The sequence below is a fragment of the Schistocerca serialis genome, chromosome 1, assembly GCF_023864345.2.
Source record: "Schistocerca serialis cubense isolate TAMUIC-IGC-003099 chromosome 1, iqSchSeri2.2, whole genome shotgun sequence".
NCBI lineage: Eukaryota > Metazoa > Arthropoda > Insecta > Orthoptera > Acrididae > Schistocerca > Schistocerca serialis.
In genome coordinates this window covers 490,977,980-490,991,138 of record NC_064638.1, presented here as the reverse complement: position 1 = coordinate 490,991,138, position 13,159 = coordinate 490,977,980, and the positions used below count along the sequence as shown (strand labels likewise).

The window sequence follows — 13,159 nt, the reverse complement described above, 5'->3', positions numbered from 1 at the left end:
ATCGCATCTGGCTGGATAGCCCTGAAAACAACACGTATGCCGGGAAAGCCTCCGATTACAATATCCGTGATGTTCATGTAGAAACTTTTTTTGAAGTTACACCACTTGGTGTGGAATGGCTCATATATTCTAGATTAATATTTATTCCAAATCATTTCAAACACCTTGAAGTTTAGGAAGCAGTGTAGAAGATAATGAAACTGCTTATGTCACGAGGCTGGCAGGTCAATGCCGTTTGAAGAATTTGCAATACATTGTTACAGGTGGAAATCAAGATAGTGCTCTTAGCACTTGAATAATATGAGTGAATATGTGATTTTTTTCTGTTTCACCATTTTTTCCTAAAAAGTCTCTGTGGAACCATAATGATCTCTTTCTAAAAATTAATTGGTTCCATCATGATATTGAGTTTACAAGTCCTTAGTACCTGATAAAGATACGTGACACCAGTTAAACACAAACTCTAATAAATGTAGATACTGTGAAGTCATTATTGATTTACATAGCGCTGACTCACACCACCGATTTGATAGATAAGCAGTGCAATTTCAAGTGAGGACATGAAGTGCAATACAAGTAAATTGTTATTATTCTGTTCCTACTTCTTGTGTGGACAGTTCTTATGCTGAAAAATGCCACATGTAATGGAAATACATGAGCTATGTGCTTCTCACCATTAACATTGATACTACATATAGCTTTAATGGACATCCAGGTGAATGATGATATGTTTGTAGCCAACTTGACAATTCTATTTGCATGCAGTATTTTTGTGACTGTCATCATCATCATTGTCATCGTCATAATCAGTATCTACAGGTTTTCAAAGCTATGGTCTTATGTGCACTTGCTGCCTGGATTCCAACTAGATTGTGAGATGATATTGGTGTATTTTCTCTTTATTACAGAGTTCAATTCCTTACACCTGATTGCACTTTAATTTCTATTTATTTTCTGGCTCTCCTGGTATTAATTCAGTAATGTTAAGCTCTTCAGTATATACTGGCTCTGATAGATGAGATGAAAGGTGAGAGCTTATTAAATCAGCTGTTAAATCTCAAGCCTAACTTTAATTTGGAACCTCCATGTCTGTTTATAATGCTTTCTAATATCCTTACTATTTTTCATTAATTCTTTCATTCTTTGTGTTCCATATGTCACATAAGAAAGAGAACCTTTAGGAAGGTGCAACAAATTAAGGTATACTTCAACAAAGAGAAGCAAGCACACACAATTAATTGCAGTGCAATCAACAATAAATTATGACTACACTCCTTTTGTAATTTGTGCTTATGCCATATACTTAACCTAGCACATCCAACTGCCAGAACCAACCTGTGTATATTGCTTAGTGCACATATGGGGCATGTGTTGTGGAATATGGAATTTGACATGATACAACTGGAATTGTGAATCATGTAAAGAGAGACCTTAGTTCCAGTGTTCCATCATACCTTTCTACCCAGTGGAATAATCTCTGATCACGTAATTGCTTGAAAAAGGCACATGTAAAAGCTGTCTTCTGCAGAACCCTCTTAACAACTATTTGGGAAGAATCTACAATTACATCACTTCTGTACTTCACAAGCCACGCTGCAATGTCGGGAGTAGATTAATCAGTATCATTTTGCTCCAGTCCCCATTAATTACACAAATTTTACTGTAGTAATGAATACACGAGTTAGAAGTTGCTGGCAGTAATCTGTTCCTGACTCATAATGAAATGTGGACTCTTGGAACTTTTTTCCTAGTGTCACCCTTTGGAGTTCTTGAGTATCTCTGTGACACTTTTGCACTGACTAAACAAATATGTGGTGAGGTATGCAGTTGCTCTCCGGATCTTCTAAGCCTCTTCTGTCAGCCCAAGTCAGTAAGCATCCAATACTGACTAACAATGCTCACGAATAGGTTAAATGTCACCTTATGGGTGAAGGGTGTGTGTACCCTCGTGAACTAGGCTGTTTAGCTGTACCGCCACAGGGCCAATCTATTCTGTATTCCAGTGGAGCTAAGACTTCCTCATCCACTTTCTTGTGTAATGCATAGGTGTCTAGGGTGTTTTCATTTACTAATGGTTTCATCAAGTATAGCACCAGGTGAATACCAAGCCTCACTGCATCTTTGGTGTGTATTCTCATACACGAGTCAGGCACAATATGACCTTGACCTGAATCATTAAAGTTAAAAACATTCACCTTTTCCTGCATATGTTGTTGAATAATCTCTCTCTATCCCTGGCAGGTGTTATGCACCCTGCATTGCCATCAGTCTTAGAGGAGTGGTTATAATGTAATGTCACCTCATTGTATTCACATTAGTCAGCTGCTACAAGACTCAATAACATCAGTTCTCTCTCAAAACATGCTTCAAGTGATAGGAATACGCCGTTACACGGAACAATGAGGCTAGTCAGTGTGCAAGCCTCAACAAAGATCAGCAGCCTGTGCAAATAGCTGAGGTGAGTTAAGCTTTGTGAGCTATTTACTCATCATTACGAATCACAACAGACATACAGTTACTGACATTAATGAGTGCCTCGTGTAATAATTTATATTTACCTTAGCTCCGTATGTCTTTAAGGTGATCTGTAAACCTGTTGCTAGTTACAGCAGGCAACATCAGTGCAAATAAAACTCATTAAAATATTAAATTTTGTTTATAATTGTCAATTGCTTGAAACTAGCATTTCTTGATTCAGTTTCTACATGCATGCTGGCTTTTCAGGTCTTCATGCCGATAAATAGTATTACATTTCCAACATTCTTCTGTAGAAATCACCAATAATGAAACACCAAAGAATGAACATCTATCTGGTCATATTTTATGACATACCTGCAATAGTGTTGCCATCAGTATTGCCCCATTGTAAAAAATGAAATGATTGTGTGGTATTGATGGCCGAGAGGCCGCAGGTGGGGAAGTTCGTCCGCTGAGTTGCAAGTCTTATTTCAAGCGACGCCACATTGGGTGACTTGTGTGTTGGTGGTGGTGGTGGTGGTGGTGGTGGTGATGTAACACCCAGTCCATGAGTGGAGAAAATCTCCAACTGGCCAGGAATCGAACCTGGGCCTGCTGCATGGTAGGCAAACCCATTAACACTCAGCTAAGCAAGTGGACTGCCCCATTGTGCCTGGAATACATGACAGTATCACTATATGGCCTAGCAATAGTGCTGATTGAGCAAGCTGTTGCAGGTAGATGCCAACGTGTGGCTGGTGTTACCTGCCTGAGTGGAGAATGTTTCAAATGGCTAGGTCATACCTGCATCAGATTTCGTGTGTAAATGCTTCTCTCACTCTTACCTTTGCCTCGTCTTTCTGACACTGCCAGTGCTGCAGTACCAAGTCACTTAATTTGAGCACAGAAACAGTATGACGTTGCTTCAGTTTGAAAGTTTGCCTGCTTATGTAATGGCATTTGATTTGTTTGTTTGCCTACTGAAATGAAAAGGCAAACAATCCATGAATTTCCTTAATTTGATGTATCTATTAGCAGAGCTATGGGACATAGAAAAGCCACTGTCTGAAAAATGACTTTTTCACTGTTTCCTTGTAATTGTTAGATGATCTGCAGCGGTGAGTCACAATTGTATTCTGTGTAAGTACTAAGACTTCTAAACTTTTTGTAAGCTTCATGTTCCTATGATCTTGGAAAGCCCATGTCAACTGTTCTCGGCATTATTACAGTATATGTATACATTACTTTTCATGTCCCATAACTCAAGTCGTAGATGTATTGTATTTATGAAATTTGTAACATTGTTAAACCATAATAAGATATTGACATAAACATTTGATTGATATTTCAAATTTACCTTTATGAATTTCTAGAGTCCTTCTAAAGTGTTACAAAATTCTTGTTCCAAGAGGCATATCGATGAGAGAAGTGCACTTTAAAGAGGTACAGCAGACTTATGTGTAAATCACCATTTGCCATGTCTGCAGTTCGTGGTCTAGTGGCTAGGTGTTGCTGCTTCTGGATCACGGGGTCCCAGGTTCGATTCCCGGCCGGGTTGGGGATTTGATCTGCCTGGGGACTGGGTATTTGTGTTGTCCTCATCATTTCATCACCAACACCATCATCATCATCATCATTAGTGACAGTGGCTAATTGGACTGTGTCAAAATTGGGACTTTGTATGGGCGCTGATGACCGCGCAGTTGAGCGCCCCACAAACCAATAATCATCATCATCATCATCATCATCATCGCCATTTGCCAAATGATAAAGAATGAACACCAGTCTAGTTGTACCTGATATACAGTCTCTCAAGTTGGTTCTGGTGTTACTAGTTTTCAGATCAGTTGCTTTTAAGATACAGTTAAAATTTGTGTTTCAACAATCTGATGGAATTTTAAAAAAATACGCATACAGCCTCAGCTCTTGAGTTAGTTTCAGAACGAGCTCATCTACTTGAAGAAGAAGAAGAAGAAGAAGAAGAAGAAGGTGTCCACAGCAGAGCCTGATTTATTTTTTCCTTGCTCGCTCTCTCTCTCTCTCTCTCTCTCTCTCTCTCTCTCTCTCTCTCTCTCTCTCTCTCTCTCCCTCTCTCCCCCCCCTCCCCCTCCCACCCTCTCCCTCTCCCTCTCTCCCTCCCCCCTCCCCTCCCCCCCCCTCCTCTAAACCCTAATCTTCCTTTTTCCCTCCACATTCTTCTACATTCTACATTTCTATTCTGCAATATAAATCGAGTGTACTTATCTGCAAAGAATACGAACGGATACAATAAAAAAGCATTTTTTTAAAAGCTCTATATTTTCAAATTGTTCACAAAACAACCTTATCCCCTTCAAAATACTCTCTATTACAACTAATACTTTCATCCCACTGGTGATTCCGCTGTTTGAAATATTTTTTGTAGTCATCTTTAGAAATGGCTTACAGTTTCCCCCTTGTTTTTTTTCTTGAGTTCTTCAGTGTTGTCAAATTGGTGTCCTTTTATGTGTGGAAATAACGAAAAGTCACACGGAGCCAGGTCAGGCAAGTAAGGTGCGTGGTGCAGCAGAACCTTGTCATTTTTAGCCAAAAACTGTCGAACAGAGACGACTGTGTACAGGTGTGTCGTGGTGGAAGAATCAGTCTTCTGTCTGTGACAAATCTGGTCTTTTTTTATGAACTTCATTGTGTTGTCTTCTTAAAACTTCCAGATGAAAGGTTTGAGTGACTGTCTGACTTCTGGGAACAAATTCTGAATGAAATACGTCCTTGGCATCAGAAAAGCAAATCACCATTTTTTTATGTTTGATATGACTTGATGACATTTTTTGGACGGGGAAATGACGCCTTCCACTGGCTTGACTGTTGCTTTGCTTCTGGGTTGTAACCGTAACACCATCACTCATCTCACCATCACTCATCACCAGTAATGACCTTTGACAGAAAATTGGGCTTGGTTTCAAGCTGTGATTTCAAAGCATGACATGTTTCAACTCAATGTTCCTTTTGATTGTCAGTCAGAACCCGATTAACAAACTTGGCAGCAACCCTCTTTGTTCCCAAATCTTCCATTAAAATTCGCTGAAACAAGCTCCAAGGTAACCCATTAATCTCTGACAGTTGATCAGTTGCATGTCAACGGTCTGTGAGCACAAGCCCTTGCATTTTTTTCAATATTTTCGTCAATTCGGGCAGGTGATGGACGTCCAGAAAGAGATCTGTCATCAATTGACATGTTGCCATTTTTAAGTCAAGCAAATCACTCATACACTTCAGTTTTTCCCATAGCATCCTCTTGGTAAGCTGCTTTGAACATTGAAACAATTTCAGCAGTATTTTTACCGAGTAGAAAAGAAAATTTCACAGCTGCACATTGTTCACTTAAACTTGCCATTATGAAAAATGAAACCAGAACAAAATGGCACCAGCAGAAACAATCACTGCGGATGAAGAGAACAAGCCAGGTCGACAACACAGGCGGCGCTGAACTGGCAATGAGTTGCACTATACATGCCTAGTGGCAAAAATGTGTACTACACAAGCTCAGCCAACGACAATGTTACTCCACTTTTTTTTAGGTACACACTCGTTTGTTTGTATCTTGTTACATTACAGTATATATCATTTTTCTGAAGTAGAATTTTTCTTCCATTTGTTTCAGGTACTCAGTGCTTCAGATACAGAAGGATCACAACTGTCATGTAGACCACAAAAACTGCATCTGGCTTTGTCTCAGAAGAGCCACTGTGATAAAACAGAGATAGTGCCTCGGAATAAAACAGCAAAGGCGTCAAACAGTGGCACTGTGAGTGGTTTAAATCGGAAAGAGACAAATATATTTAAAAAGGAAAAACTGAAAACACGTAATGTGGCTGCACAAGAAAGGTGTCATTTTGAAAATTACCATTCAGCATCAGAACATTGCAAGAACAATGAAGCCCACGAGAAGCAACTGGAGCGTACTATAGATGAAGATGTTTGTGTCTCCACTACAGGCAACATGGGGTGCGCATTAAATGTGGAAGACCATCATAGTAAAAGACAAAAATGCTTTATGTCACACTCTTTGAGGAATGGAAATGATGACACTAAATTACCAGATCAGCATGATGAAGCACATAGTTTATTATTTAAGGAAGGAGCTTTAAAGCATAAATGTCCTCCAGGAAAAAATGACAATACAATCTCAGTAGAAAATTCAGATGGAAAAATGAAGAATGTCATATCCATAACTTTAAGCTCTGACAGTGAACAGGAATTTGCAGAAGATCAATGCATACAGTCCTCCACTAGAGATCACATGCCACAACTTCCATTTATGAAGTCTCCTGTGTACAGAATGTTGAGAAAAAATAGTAACTCAGTGACTACTCAAGAAAATAAACAGGTTTCAGAGGAAAAAAATAAAACTGACACATTTGAAGAAAATAAAAAAGTAATTAACCAGAGCATTTTTTCTGAAGATATTATTGTTCATGATAACACAAAGCCTGAGAAATCAGGCCTTAAACCTTTAGCAAAAGAGACTGGGAAAATTATTTTAAATAAGGGATATGTTGTGGCAAGTAACTCAATTGCCAACGTATGCACAAAAACACTGGAGAATTTAATTCAAAAAGAGTTACCCAAATGTACCGAAAGCAGTGTCAGGAGTCCGCCTCACTCTGTAGTTATAAACGGAGAGCAGTCTACACACACAGAGGGTTTAGATTCTTCAGATCAAATGCTTTATTTGTCACAAAAGACATTTACGAGGCCCGAGAAGGGCACATGTGGGTCACCGGGCTCTGAGAATGTCCTGAGAAGTATTGAAGATAATCAAATGATGCTTCATAATCCTCAGAATGAATGGGCTGGTGGCCTAGAAATTGGCTTAGATGACGATATGCCGCACATTGTTCTTGGAGATGAAATGGTTGTTGATGGGTCAACATGTGAAGAAATTGCTTTTGAAGAAATCCAGGATACATCTACACATAATAATGAAAAAAATTATAGTATTCAAAGAGAAATTGCCGAGAGTAATATTTCGAAGATTGAAAATTTAAATGCCCTTTGCTCTGGAGATGCAGAAATAGATTTTATAGAGTCAACTACTACTGAAGAAACTGCCATTAGAACAGGCCATGAAGAAAATGCAAACAAAGCATCACAGTTGGTTTCAGGCACCAGTAGCAGTGGAAATCAGAGCGCAGCTTCAGAAAATAGTAGTATTAATAATGAAAGAACTATTTTGAGATCTTGTGATGTTAAAACTCGAGCATCACTGCTTTTTCAAGAAAATGTTAGTCACTTGCCAGCATGTGAAAAACTTTTTGAGTGCCACATATGTAATAGGATTTTAACAACGCAAAGTAATTTGAAACGACATTTGTTAAAGCATGAGAAGTGTACAGTAGGATCAATTATCTGTGAACTTTGCAATGAACAACTTGTTGACAGGGTACATTTGAAACAACATTTAAAAGTCCAGCATCAACAATATGTAAAATGTGCATTTTGTGATAAAGAATTTTCAAATATGAAATTGTGTAGAGATCACGAACTGACTCATCCTGAAAGGGCAACGTATAAATGTGACATTTGTAATCAAATGTTTGTCACCGAGGGTCGGCTTAAAAACCACAAAGAATTGATTCACGATGATCTGTGTGACACCTTCAGAGATAATGATTTTTTCAAGTGCCACATATGTTTTAAAACCCTGAGGACACATCACAATCTTAAGAGACATCTTACAAATCATGAAAAACCTCCAGTATCTGTGTCATGTAATCTTTGTCAAGAAGTTTTCACAGAGAAATCTAAATTATACCAGCACAAGGAAGAGAAACATCCTAAGAAACACAACTGCACATTTTGCAACAAAGAATTTCTGAGCTTGAGAAGCTGCAGGATACATGAATCATTGCACCCAGAGCGAGTAGTTTACAAATGTAATATATGTGAAACTGTTTTCCTCACAGAATTACGGTTGAATAGACACAAAGATATATATCATAGAGAACCATACTGCCGGATCTGTCGCAAGGAAATACCTGATCGTTCAAAACTTATTGAACACGAAAGACGACATGGGCGCTTTAAACAAGTTTTTATGTGCAAGGAATGTCCTAAAGTATTCAGGACAGCATCAGGGTTGAAGTACCACATGTCTGTTCATACAGGAAAGTATGCAGTGTATTGTGAAATATGTGGTAAAGGTCTTCATTCTGAAGTTGTATTAGCAGAACATAAAGCAACTCACACAAAAGAAGTGCGGTACACATGTGAACTATGTGGCCGAACCTTCTCCTCTAATAGTACTTATAGAATGCACCGTCTCTGGCATGATAATCCTTTGCCTTATCAGTGTAATTTCTGTGACAAAAAATTTAAACATACTTCTATTTTGGCGGTGCACAAGAGACGGGTCCATACTGGTGAACGCCCATACAAATGTAAGTACTGTAACATGGCTTTCAGTGTCAGCAGCACGCTCAACAAGCACTTAATTCTGCACACAAAACAGTATCCATTTAAATGTGAACAATGCAATAAGGGATTTACAACACGTACTAAAATAGCGAATCATCTTGCAAAAGTCCACAATGATGATAGCATGTTAATTGCTGGCAAGAAGGTTTGTGAGTATAAGATGGCTTTGAGGCCTAGTGAAATGGCTGATGTAGAATCTTTACATGAATTTCCAACAGATGAAACAGATGAAATGGATTTGTAGGAAAAACCTGTCAGTGAAAGTTGTGACCAGTTATCAGAATACAAAGTCGTATTACAGTGGCCCACTGTGAAATATATTTTCTCATTGCTATAGTGTATAAACTAGGAGCTGAAGAAGAAAATAGAAATAAATACTGATGAGTTAACTAAACTCTTAAGACTGTATAGGGACAAATTCTATCATTTGAGGAGATGGAAATTAAAAATAACCAAACTTAGGTCCATGTACAAAGTGTTACTTTGCAGAGAAAATGGGAGGAAGTATAGTGTTATTGGTTTTTTAACAGTAATAACTATGCACCGATAAAATTGACTCTGATTGTCCTGAGAATCTCATCTCTTATTTTTAAATGAGTGGTTCTGAAGTGCACGATACTTAAAACATTCCACCAGTGTTTTGTAGTGAGACTAAAAGACTCTTGTGTGATACATTTGTGTGTGTGTGTGTGTGTGTGTGTGTGTGTGTGTGTGTGTGTGTGTGTGTGTGTTCGTTGTGCTTTTCCAGAAAAGTGCTTATATAACAGAATTGTGTAGTATACTGTAATATTTCTTGAAGTTTGAATATTTTTGTGGGAAAAAGTTATTTTTTGTGGACTTATAAGACCTTGTTGAAAACTGTCATTTGATGAGTTATTATCTGAAAATAATAACCACTATTGAGACAGTATTGTTATGTGAATCTGAGAATTTATAAAACTGTATAAATATATCATTTTATGTTTATTTAGTTTAGTATTTATTTAGTATCAGAAAAATTGATGTAAGATTTTGTGAACTTTTGTAAACTCACCTTTGCTTGACCAAACCCATGCCAAAATAAAATGTATTAACTTCAGTGAATTAATGTGCAGACTTTTAAGCATCCTTATCAGAGACACTGTAAACTAATTGATCAGTAGCAATGTGAAAATCAAAGGTATTTGGGAATTAGCCAAGTATGATGTAATTGCGTTAATCACAACTAACAAATATCACAATGTTGATGTCAACACATGTCAGCATATATACAGTAAATGTTGTCACGTCCAATTTGTGTAACTGTAGAAGTAACTATTTTTGAAGTATCCATTCCAAATTGACGTATTTTTGGTTCTAAACTAACTGGTAATTCTCAGCTTTGATTTGAGGGATAATGTTCATCGTATACAAGATATTTTTGATAAAGCCACGTGTGCCCCCTGTGTTGTTTTAAACTGTGAGCACTTGAGGGGGCTCTGCATTTGTTTGTTGGGTACAGGCTTAGTGAACTTGGGTTTCCTGAGTTGAGGACTGGTATGCACTGTCAGTCCTCTGTAACTGTAAGCTATGGACATGGTTCAGCAACCACCGTCTGTTGTGGTGGTGGAACACTGTGTGTCATAGGAAAGGGAACTCTTGCTTGATCCCCTGGATCATAAGAATGGAAGAAAATTTCTATAAAAAAAATCCTCAGCCATGCACTGACGAGATGCAAAATTCATTTACACACAATTCTGGGCAACCTATTGCACCTCAGTTGTGTAATACTTACCCTGGCAAGTGGAGCTCTGTGTAGGTGTGTGTTTACCTCCCTGCTCATGGGACTTCTGTGAAATCTAAATTCCTTTCTTCTGGTCCCAGTGGTTCGGGTAAGCCATTGGGCAGTATAGTTCCAAAGCAACCACATGTGGCTAGTCCACCTGAGGCACCTTGAATGAAAGAGAAAGCAGTAATATAGTAACAGTCCACGTCTTGTGATAAATAGTATGTTCACTGTTATTAAACATGCAGAAGTTGTGTTTCTACATCCATAAAGCTCTACCGGACTTACAGGGAAACTTAAATCTGTCAAGAGGCTGCACAGTGGTGTACTTGTGATTGGGGCACTGAAAGCTTTCCAAGTAAACAAGTTGTTACATGCCAAACTTTTTGGTGAATATCCCTTCAACTGTTAGCTAAATTGTACTAAAGAAGTTGTGACATGCTGGGACACTATGGATATTGATATTAAAGAACTTCAACAGGAATGGGAAAGCGAAGTTCAGAATTTCTCGGAAAGGGGTGTTGGATATCTCCAGAAATCACAATCATTTATCCTGACATTCAGTATGCCAAAGTTGCCTGAATACATTGTGGCAGGGTTTCTCCAACTTAGTTAGGACCTGTGTACCTGATCCAATGCACTGCTTTTAGTGTCAATGCCTCAGTCACATCACCATGGGTTGTAATGGTCAGGCCATGTGTGGTTACACTACCCACAAATTAGGTATTCATTGTACTGCCCCACCCATGCATGACAGTTGTCCCGAGTCCATCCAATTCCGAGCAGGGAACATCTTGTCTTTGCAGAAGAGAAGAAATGCCAGGAGATTAAATCACCCAACTCATCTCATACCCTGTTGCAAAGAAGGCATGTAAGGTCACACAGTCACCCAATTCTGTAAAGATGTTTGCCTCATCATTGAAGCAATATGTACAGAAGACCAGTATTGGCATGCAGACTTTGACAGCTGAGCAGAGCACATCAGCCTGCACCTGTAAATGCGGTTGCAAGCCTGTATCACTCGTCCAGTCACCAATCCTTCCTGGCACTGAAATAATGAGGGTTGCAGAACCTTATGTCAGAAAGAATAACAGACCCTCATGGCATATGGAAGAAGAACACTAGCAACTTGTTTCTGTTAAAATGGCCGTGCCACTGTCCTCAAAATCTAGGTAGGGGACAAAAAAGAAAGAAAGGCCGAAATGAACAGGTCCGAAGCCATCAGACTATGCAACTTTGTTCCTCATTAATTTTTATTCTAAAGCTGAGTGGATGCTGATACGAAACTTCCTGGCTGATTGAAACTGTGTGCTAGACCTGAGAGCTCCACTGACTGAGCTACACGAGTATGAACCAGACCGGTACATATTTTTAATCAGCAAGGAAGTTTCATATCAACCCACACACTGCTCCAGGGTAAACATTCATTCTGGAAACAATCCCCCAGGCTGTGGCTTGGTCGTGTTCCTGCAATATCCTTTCTTCCAGAAGTGCTGTTCTTGCAAGGTTTGCAGAACTCCCGTGAAGTTTGGAAGGTAGGGGATGAAGTGGAGCGGTGATGATGGGTCGTGGGTCATGCATGCTCAGGTAGCTCAGTTGGCAGAGCAATTTCATGTGAAAGGCAAAGGTCTTGCGTTTGAGTCTCAGTTTGGTACTTTTGACCTTGATCCTGTCTGATGTGACCCTGCTGTCGATGGTACGAAACGGGAACCCCTGCCTCACCCATCCCCCCCCCTCCCCCCCCCCTCCCCTGCTGTGACCTCCACAGCATGGAGGATGACGGGAGGAAAGTGGAAACTGAATGGTTTTAGGATGCGTGTGGAGGAGCTATGTCTATTAGCTCAGGGTAGACCAATGTGTCTTTGAGAGTAACATTTGAAATTCTGTGACACCCCTGAGCTAAGTGGCTACATTTTCTAGAATAAGGATGACCTTAGCGGAGAGAGAGCTAAAGGAGGAATGGTAAATTTTGTAAGCCGTATCATCAGTTGACAATATTTCCCCTCTACCTGCCCCACGAAAGGTACTAGACGAATAGGCTCTCAGTGACCATGTTATTCAGCTCCCCTACCCCTTCCTCCTCTGTGGTCATATTAATGCATACAATGTTCTTTGAAGTTCTGCAACCCCTACCACATGGGTAGGGCAATTGAGAACATTATTATTTCCATCTTTGCGGAACTACTTTGCACCTCGATGCTTTGAGCTGCAGACACAGAGGTAGGCCCAATTTGGCAATTAATGTGCATAGTGGTGAGATGTTGCTAATGTAGCAAGAACAAATAGTGTAGGCAGTAGTTAGTTTACCCAGTTCTTTGAAGAGGTTTCTACAGGACATTCATGAATTTACTCCACAAATAATACATATTACACGCTTTTTGACTTGAAGAGTTACCCCAAATATTATACCATATGACATTATGGAAAAAAAGTAGGCAGAGTATGCAAACTGTTGCATTTTTATGTCGCCTATGTCAGCTAACACTCGAATTGCAAATACAG

The 13,159-nt window shown here is 39.2% G+C and overlaps 1 protein-coding gene across 1 annotated transcript in view; it reads left to right on the top strand.

Annotated features, from left to right (window-relative positions):
• The window catches only part of LOC126473926 (zinc finger protein 235-like), a 41,344-nt gene extending 31,387 nt beyond the window's left edge, over positions 1-9,957 (top strand). The window contains exon 3 of the mRNA XM_050101288.1: positions 6,098-9,957. Coding sequence (XP_049957245.1) covers positions 6,098-9,157 — 3,060 coding nt within the window. The 3' untranslated portion in view covers positions 9,158-9,957. The remainder of the gene's footprint in view (positions 1-6,097) is intronic.
• Positions 9,958-13,159: the final 3,202 nt, after the last annotated feature.